Genomic DNA, 9,695 nt, shown 5'->3' on the forward strand with positions numbered 1-9,695 from the left:
TTTAGCATTAGTTTAAGCTTTGCTTATCAATCACCGTTCGTCAACAGCTATGTCAAATGTAGCTTAAGTAGTTTAAGTCTTTATTGTTCACTAGTTTAGCTAACTATTTTAGCCCAACTAACTGCTGCAACTTTCCATCATTCAATACTTTTAGCTAACCCCTTTAGCCATTTAGCTGTTCAGCTGTAGTGCAGCTCAGTCCATTCTGTCTCTGAAACAAACCATTTTAGTTCCCTTCCAGTTAAACCAACTTTGTCGTGATTGGCTGCCCATCATAAACAGTGTGTTTGAACAACAGGTGCTGTGTTCACATCTAGAAACAGAAATCAAGCAGCTGAAGCAGTTTAAGCTAACTCTAAGCTTTTGGTCCACTGGGATTTTGTACATAAACACATCCCTTAATATGTGAAACTTTGTATTGTGAGTGGGGTTTTTAATTTTGTTTTTTTTGTTTTTTTAAATCAAATTATAATCTGGAGTTCAGTTAATTACTTGCTTTTTTCCTAGCCCCATGCCAGTGCAGAACTATCCCTGCTCTGAGGCGCACCTGTCAAAGAAAATTGAATAAGGGAATATGAGACATTAGTGTTTCATTATTCATGCCAAATGTATTTATTGACTAAATTTACAGTACACAATAGACACTAATAAATTTCTAGTCCACTGCTTGGCATCTTTGTGTACACTTGACACATTTGTTGTCTTTCTGTCAGGGGTCCACTTATCACGTCTTACTAGCTGGATCCCTTTCGAGTATTCCTTAAATGAACAATCACCCAGAAATCCATTGGCTGACTGTTTTTCCAAGAAATTCATTTACAAAGAGAATAATACACGATCTGCAACAGTAAGGACAGATAGTACACTGAATGTAAAGGTCAAATAAAAATGCTGTAAATGATTAATGTGATAAAAGGTAGGTAGTGTCATACTCTATGAGTTCATTTTTTTCTTAGATAAGTGTAGCACAGTCTTTGTGGAAGAGTAGTCATCTTTCTCAGCACTGTCTTTTTGTGTTTTTATAGAGGGATCGGGAGTGTTGCATTCCAGAAATAAAAATTCAATCCAGATCAATATGCTGTCCAAGTAATACTCCATCCACACATATTTTCTTCTCTTGCTCTCCTTCTGTTCTTTCTCTTCATATAGCTTCTGTTTTTGCAGAGAGCCAGCTTCGACAATGACGCACACCTTCAGGAGAGGCAAATATCTGTCCACCCTTTCCCTTCCTTTCATCTTTATGTCTACCGTCTCCACCCTCCAAGCATGTGGTCCTAGTGCTATACATGTCCAGGCTTGGACAGGTAGGCTATGAGGGCCACAACCACCCCCACATACATCCCTGTTCCAATGGTAATGGAAAGTGCAGCCAGGAATAGGGCTCTTCTGGAGCTCATCCCTGCTCTGGAGAAGTCTCCCTTTGCAACGGCCTTGCCAGTCTGACAAAACAAAGCAGAGAGTGAAATGAGCTGGTGTGTTACTCATCAGCACCGAGTGTCTGAGTAGGTGTAAAGCCACAGTTAAAAGAGAGAAAACAAGAAATGCTCTCAGGGAGCCATTAGTTACCATGGCAATTAGGTCATTATCCCTCTGACAGTGACAAATGTGTTGTTTGGGTGTTTTGGTTTCCTATCAAAAATGAGGCTGGCCTTTATTTATTCTTTTGACACATTATTTTCTGTTCTGCTATAATTGTCTGCAATTATTGTGATTCAAAACTACAGAGAAACACTGTGCTGCGTTTGAGGTGAGAAGGCTTGAAGCTAATGGTTTTTTAGACCAGAAGGATGTTAACCATAAGACCAACCAAAGGTGCTGCTATAATTTCAAATGAGTTCTCAGCTTTGAGCAAAACAAGTTAAAAAACAATATAACGGCAGTCGGTCGCTCACACAGGAGCGCACTGTGAACCAAAACCTTAGAGTTAATGGTTTCCCAAAGTGCACACAGGTGACTGACAAGTGGGCCGAATCTGTTTAATTTACATAGCCAATCATCTGAAACAACTGCAAGGAGGGTCACAGGGTGGAAAATAGGCTGCGACTGCACTTGTCTGAACGCTTGTGCTCACTGACCTTAAATAGAATGCAGTGTAATAAGAGTTGATGACATCCTTGAGATCTCTGGGCCTTTACCTTGTGAGAGTAGTAAAAGGCAACGATGCCCAAGGGCCAGAAGCAGCAGAGCATGGAGAAGATGGCGAGGCCCAAGTAGTCCCGAGGGGGCAGCACGATGAAGTTGTCCTCACTCTCACTGTCACTGGAGCTGTCACTCTGGAAGACGTTGAGTTTATACAGAAAAATTAAAAGTCAGAAAAAGAACGGATGTGGAACCTTATATATAAACATAATAACAGAGTATGGCTGACGTATAAAAAGCCAGATGTACTTTGGACAGCTTTATGGTGTCGTAGCTTGACATCTCATGCTCCCTCTCTACTGTATCTAACCTTTTCTACAACCGCCCAGGACAGGATGTGCTCAGTCAGCCAGAGAGGATTTGGTGCCTCTGTCAACACACATGAGCGGTCTGACAGATAACACAGGATTAACGGATTGTTCCATCATTGCAAGGTGACAGGACAGAGCGTCATTTATGTGCTAAATTGCTTTTACACTCTGAGAGACCTCCACCATCTTTCCTTAATGCACCAGGCATCTTATGAGGTGTACAACAGGAGCCTGTTGAACGCATCGTACCTTGAAAGTCAGGGCCACGGGAGCTAATGAGTGATAGATCTGAATGCCACTTAGGCCACATGGGCACACCGAGCCTGCAGCAATGATGGCAATGTGACTACTACACAGGTGACCTTTAAGAGAAGGTGGCCTTACTTCTCTTAGCTGTCCCGGACATGGAAAGGATGTTTGTCTAAATAAACAGCCCCCACAGGAGCAAGGTTTCATTTGTTAGTCTTCCTGCCTTCGGATCAATCAAAGCAGGGAAAAAGGAAAGTGCAAAAACAGAAATCGATGTGTAAGGCGGGAACTGAACCAACCATTTTAGAGGTAATTAAAGAACAGGCAGTGAGGCAAGCAAGAGAAAAAGGAACCATACTTGTAAATAGCCACATTTCACAGCATATTCTAAACTATTTTCTAGCGTCTGATCGCATCCGAATTAACCAAAACACTGGATGCAATGTAATAACTTTGAGCTATATTCAGAGGATTTCCGCTCAGAAACCTTATTTAGAGGTCAGCGGGGGATCCAAAGAGTTTACAAACAAATACCTTTGCCAAGAAAGCGATTACGAAGCTCTCTCTTATCTGCTTTATGAACACTGTCCACCTAGACAGACGGGTACGATCTATCAAAACAGCAGCTGGTGGTAACTGCATAATCTGACATCACATGAATAAACTGGTGAGTACAAACAGCAGTAATCTCCTTTTATCTCCGTAGCAAGAACTGATAACAGTTCTGAGTGACTGCTGCATTCAGTCTTACTGACAGCTTGCCTGACACAGAGTCCGGTCGGCTGGGAACACGCTCCCAGTCTGGTCTGCCAGTATAACTGATGGGGGTCCGCCGAGGCTCAGTGCCTTTAACAGCCCTGTCACAGCTCTCTCCCAGTCCTTGTTAATGTCTGAAGGGGACAGACGACTCAACGCCGGGGCGCGCACACACACATACGCACGTATCTGTGCACCTTGTTAGCAGGGGCAATCACAGTGGCATCATGCACAGGGTCTTGTTACTTTGTTACCTGCAATTTATTTTGTCTGTATCACCCAAATGTCAAACATCACCTGCCAGAGACTTGGTCTACGTTTTTTCCCTCCTCTCTGTTGCTGATTGTACACAAGGCCTGCAGCAACATGCAACTGCGAAGGGAAAATGTGTAAACACAGCTGCCACAGACAATATATGGGTAATTTTGGAACTATATGGACCTTCCCCAGCTGCTGCTCTGTTTCTCTTATTTATATTCCCATAGCTGTAAAAATCCTCTTAATCACAGTTCTGAATCTCTGAGTCGGCATGACTCGAATATTAGTGCTGCGGCACACGGATGCACGCACAAACACAAAGGCAGGAGGAGAAAGTAAAGAAATGTAGGTGCAAAAGGTCTCATATTCCATTTGGAAAGCCAGCTTTTTATCAGAGCACTGTTAATCACATTCATTTGCGCTTTTGAATTGACATGGAATAACTTTGGCTCCGGGCTCACCTGCTCTGACGGCCATGAATCAGCACAGCCTCGCTTAACACCATTAAAGCACGACATTACTTATGGCATTAATGGCAGTTGCTGCTACGTCTCAATCTATCTGCCAGGCCTCCGAGTGACAGGAGCTGGCGTGATCATCAGCTCGGTAAGGGTGCTATACTTCTTCCTCTGCCAGCTCAGAGCCCTGAGTACTTCACAAGCGTCCCTGGGTGAAATTAGATTTTCACCACTTCTGAAAAGACTTTGCTCTTTTTTTGCTGTCATGTTATCTTTTTTTGTGACTATATTAGCCCCAAAAAAGAGAGGAAAAATTGCCGAAATAGATAAAAATCAGATGTGTCATTTTCTCGGAATGTAATTATAAGACAAAAGCGAACAATTACCCCGCACCGCATTTCAAAGAGTCACAAGCAGATTGACCATTTGCAGAAAAGAGTGAGAAATGAGCGTGAATCACGCCGACAGTCTATTAGAACAGCAAATGAAATAATAAGCATCACTACAGCACCGTGACTCATTTTCTGCTGAAAGCTGGCCCTGACAGTTACAAGCAAGTGTTGAAACGCATTTAATTTCATATAGTGACTCAATATTCAATTACTCTGTCAACACTGCCAAACGGTTCTTGCTTCGGTCTGCTGCTTAAGCATGTATGGCTACAGTAATCATTCCTAAGTTTATTATTTCTCTAATAACTTAATAACACGGACTTCCTCATGTTGCATCAGATGCTTGGAGCTATGGATAACATGCCCATAAAGCATGGTGCCCTGCCATTTATGCAGACAACATATTCATGTTTTCCTTTCATGTGACCTCTGACCTCATACTCAGGACCTTGCTGCTCCTCCTCCACCTCATAGGATACCGTCTGTATCTTGGCATCCTTCTCCTCTTGCGCGCTATCCACTGTGTTTTCCGTGGAAATGCCATCTGACGCCTTACTCTCTGTGAAAGTGGTTTCAAAGCTCTCGCTTTTCGAGTCCTTGCTATGAAGGCTGATGTCGTCCTTGCACAGGATGAAGCTGGGCCTGTAGAAGGCCTCCACTGCCAAATGGAGAGAGGTGGCATCCAAGAATTGCTGAGCCTTATGTTTGCCATTGGCCCCAGTGCAGTAGTAGCCAATTAGGCTGTCCTGATAAGGCTGGCTCGGGTAGTCACACTGGTAGCCCTGGTAGTCGTTAGGAACTGCATGACTGCTGGTTTTGTCCAGCAGGGGGTTCTGGAGCTCGCTCAGGCTCTCCATGAGGGCTGGTTCAAACGTCTTGTGGATCAAAGGATGGAGTCCAGAGAATATCGGGCAGTCTGGCAGCTGAAAAAAAAAAAGTCATCTAGTTAATAAAACCTGAAACATAAAGAAAGAAGTCAAGTCTAATCACAGCACATTCTAGGGAATATAGAGTTCATCTAGGTGCGGTATAGGTCTCCAGTTTGATCTAAGCATGAAAATGTGCCCTCTAGAACAGATTTCTAATGCACAAAATATTTCATCTTGTTTGACAATCAGCATTCCTCCCCCAAGCTCTCACCAGTCTGAGCCATAAAAATCACCATCTGGTGTATGTTCAACTGTTGCATCTCACACCCCCCCTCCAGTTTTATATAAACATTTAGTGAAAAAATATCTTCCACATGTCACAGCTTCCAATAATGAAAATGCGGAGAAAGGATGATAGTTGGTGCTGTATTTCGTGGTGCATACTAATTTGACAAGTCTGAAGTGGCCTCCTCGACTCCGCCTGGATGTTCAAATGCAGCCGAAGAGTGGGACTAATGAGTAGAAGATAAATAATAATAATAATAAATGACTGCTTTATGTAAAATAATGGCAATTAAACAACGAAAACAGTAAAAAACAAAAACAAGAACGCTGTCAGGAAAGGCAGTCACTAAGGCAACGAGTCCACCAATGAGAGGCTCTGTGATATGAGCGTGTCCAGATTTGGGGTTAAGCAAATACACTACTTTGTTTTGCAAAACGGTCAGTCCCTGTGGACCTCGTCCATCAAATTCATTTTTTTCATCCCGTGACTAATGGCGAAATGAGATAAAGGGGCTGCATTATGTTATGAAAATAAGTCTGAGTTATGTCATGTGTTTGTTCAGTTGAAAGTCTGAAAACTGAGAAACAAGCTGCAGGGATGGAAATGCACAAGTACATTTGGATGCGATTGTGATTTTGCCCAGATTTTTGAGGTCTGGGAGGTGACTGAGTGGAGCATAATGGCATACAGAAATACATGAGTTTGGCAAAATATCTATCTATCTATCTATCTATCTATCTATCTATATCGAAAATAATAGTATACAGTGTGGCATAAACTAGACCCTTTAGACTTCTCTGGCTGCCTCTGACAGTCTCCACAAACAGTAAACAATAAAACAGGCTGAGAGTGTTATAACAGATGCATTATTTCCTCCATATGCAGTGACTTCAGAGACAGCGGTCCTTAAACACATGCAGATTTACAGGAGAACTTTGGAGCCTTTGACCTCCTATGATTAAAAAAAATAAAAGGCTCATGCATCCACAGTAGCTTTCACAGTTATTTGCCGTGGGGAAGCATGAATAATGTGGGCCAGTGGCTGAATGTGAGCCCACACACTCACACATATGTACACGCGCACAACACTCAGCTCAGTATCTTCAACACTGTGTCCATTCCAATATGCTCCTGTGCCTGAGCCGCTCTTCAGATAACAAGGAATTCCATTACACACTACATTAGACAACAAAAATGACATCTCACATCCACAAATAATTCATCAGACTCTGGAATAAGTGCACTTAGCACATGAGAGTCTTGGACTCCGCGATTATTAATGACCACCTCTGTCCCCCTGTCTATCTACCTCGTATTTGTTTAATCTGCTATGGGTTATTCATACATGACACTTTCTTAGCCACAAACACAAACAAAGGCACAATATATTTCCCCTATTGTGGTTCGTCCGCTTCACGTAAAATTGGAAAACTTCATTTTCAACGTACAATGGAGGGAATTTCATATTTCTTCCCACTCTACTACTCTCAGATATACATCTATCCTAGAACAGCAGCCTAAGAACATAGTGTGGCAACCAGCAGCTAAACATCGACAGTCATCTTACCTGTAGTTGAAAATCCTCCGGCAGGTTTGCTCAGCATCATTCCTCGACGCAACTGAGTCGATGTAGACGGAGCAGTGGACCCACCTTCCCACTTCACATTTACAGTTTTCGCAAAACTGCCATCGTAGCAACAACAACAACAGCTCCCCTTCAAACGGAAGTAAGTCCGTGTGTGAGAGAATGGACTCTGGATGCTGTGACAGTGCCGCTGCTGCGTTTAAAGCAGATTTTACGCACAGTATCTCACCGAGGCTCGGGCTCCAAACAACTCCAACGGAGGCTGAGCTGACTCCAGCCAACTGATTGGCTGCGTGAACTCTATTACAGACTAAGGATTTGACATTTCTAAACTTCCCTCTTGCTTGGTCGTCTAACTCTATTCAGCATCTAAAGTGTCGGCCGGTTTTCTTCTTTTTACGCCTCCTCCCAGCGGTTCTATTTTGCATTGTTGCATAAGAGTCCTTTTCGAAGCAGGTTCTTAATATAGCCTCTGAAATGTGTGATCACGTGAGCCACCATTCCCACTTTGCAAACGCATCTGATTTGTATCGTGAAATGATCGCCCTGCTTCTAACTTTCGCACCTTCACAGTAAAACGATTAGGTGTTATTCTCGCCCCGCTGAGAGCGCCCACTAAAGCTAAACACAACACGGAAACATTTTTGTAAAGCTATCCTTCTGCTACATTAATTTTTAGCGTTTCCCATTCTTCGCATGAGTCCAGCTGTATCACTAGTTTCGAGAAGATTTGCCAATTTAATTTCATTGTCTCCTGTCCCAGCACGGCTCTGAACTGGTTCCAAATATAGCCCAAGAGTAAGCCACTATCAAATTCATTGCACATTTAGATTTGATTAATATTTTAGACAAATCCCATGCATTTATCATGAGACTGCCAATTTGGATGTGCCTTTCACCCCACTCCCAGGAGCTGCTCTTGATTACATACTGCAATTTATCATGGTAAACACAGCTTGCATAACATTCATGTAGATGTATTTCCCATGCAGGCAAATTGGTAACATGATAGATTACACACAGGAAAAATGGGAATCAGATCATACTCTAGAATAATATAATAATTATACTGATCAGAGGAGCTATAGCGTTTACAGGGACTCAGTCTGTAGTTTAGGGGCATGAAAAACACACTTAAATCTGTCTATCAGGGGACATCATGCTGTGGCAAAAAGTAAAAGACTGATATAGTGCCATTGAACACCGGACACATATCTTATTCAGAAGGAGCACTCTGTTCCACAGGCTCATAAAAATGTCTGGAGTTAATAATGTGCGAGCCCAGGCTCTGTCACTTTCACTGGGAGATGCATTAAGGCGCTGATGGACACTTTATGGGGGAAACATGGGGCTGCATTCATAAGACTGGGCTCACATGAGCTGCTTCTCTTTTAGAGTCACCTTGTGTTCACATGCACGAGGCGACATGGCATAACAGCCCAGCCGTCTCTGTGATGGATACCACTCCCTCAGGAGACGAGTATATTAGAAGAGGGGGTGAGGGGGCGAGGCGGAACCTGTAACAGTTTATCCTCCTCCTTCTCCTCCTTCGTTCTTTATTTCTTGTTCTCTGTCTCTCTCCTTCTCATTCTCTCCCTTCACTTTCATTCACTGCAGGAAAAAGGAACATTTTCTAATGAGGATCTGATTCAAAATGACCCACCCCTCCCAAAAGAAAAAAAATCAAGAGAGAAAACATGTAAAATATGAAATCTTGAGGAAAACCAGTGAAGCTCAATGGGGGCACATTAAGCATGGTTTATGACAAGACAAGATTTCTCTTTAGAGGGCGCTTTTGCCAGTCTTCTTTAGATGGACTGTGAATATTTATGGTTTTCTCTGTGTCCCTTTCTTCTGCTCCATTTTCCGCTCTATATTTAGGCACTGTGTCACTACATGGCAGATGCGCTATTTGTCAAGCACCCCCCCCCCCCCCCCCCCCCACCACCACCTTTAGAGTCATCAAATTTCAAGAAACATAAAAGATAATTAGAGCTGAATATGCAGATATGTGTGTGCTGTTAATTGGCAAAAAAAAAAGGGGGGGGGGGGCAAAGGTAAAAGCGATTAGGTTTTCACATTTACCTTTTTGTATTGATTCTCCTTCACCTGTGTTTGATATCGGAGCCGACTCTGACACCGTGAACTTTCCTAAGGCCCATTAACCAGCTGTAATCATTTAAACACTTTTGAGAATTAATCAGCTTAATCCGATTGGCAGAGAAAGTATCAAACCACTTAATTTGATCTGGCCTAGCTGGCTTCTGCGAAGAAAGGGGGTGGGGGGGTTGAGGATTTAAGCGGCTTTTCCCACGTGACCATTCTGTGTGTTATTTCATGTTTGATTAAGCACTTTTGCAAGGTCTATGCCAGCAGAGCACCTCTGACCACA

The 9,695-nt window shown here is 42.9% G+C and overlaps 1 protein-coding gene across 1 annotated transcript; it reads right to left on the minus strand.

The window, feature by feature from the left end:
* Positions 1-588: 588 nt before the first annotated feature.
* LOC146496529 (synapse differentiation-inducing gene protein 1-like) lies at positions 589-7,993 on the minus strand. The gene is made up of 4 exons (XM_085143289.1): positions 7,286-7,993; positions 4,998-5,486; positions 2,136-2,273; positions 589-1,439 (listed from the first exon to the last, which is right to left on the minus strand). The coding sequence occupies exons 2-4, from the start codon at positions 5,418-5,420 to the stop codon at positions 1,281-1,283; spliced, it is 720 nt and encodes a 239-aa protein (XP_084999415.1). The 5' UTR covers positions 5,421-5,486; positions 7,286-7,993; the 3' UTR covers positions 589-1,280.
* Positions 7,994-9,695: the final 1,702 nt, after the last annotated feature.

The sequence above is a fragment of the Neolamprologus multifasciatus genome, chromosome 19 (genome assembly GCF_963576455.1).
Source record: "Neolamprologus multifasciatus chromosome 19, fNeoMul1.2, whole genome shotgun sequence".
Lineage (NCBI taxonomy): Eukaryota > Metazoa > Chordata > Actinopteri > Cichliformes > Cichlidae > Neolamprologus > Neolamprologus multifasciatus.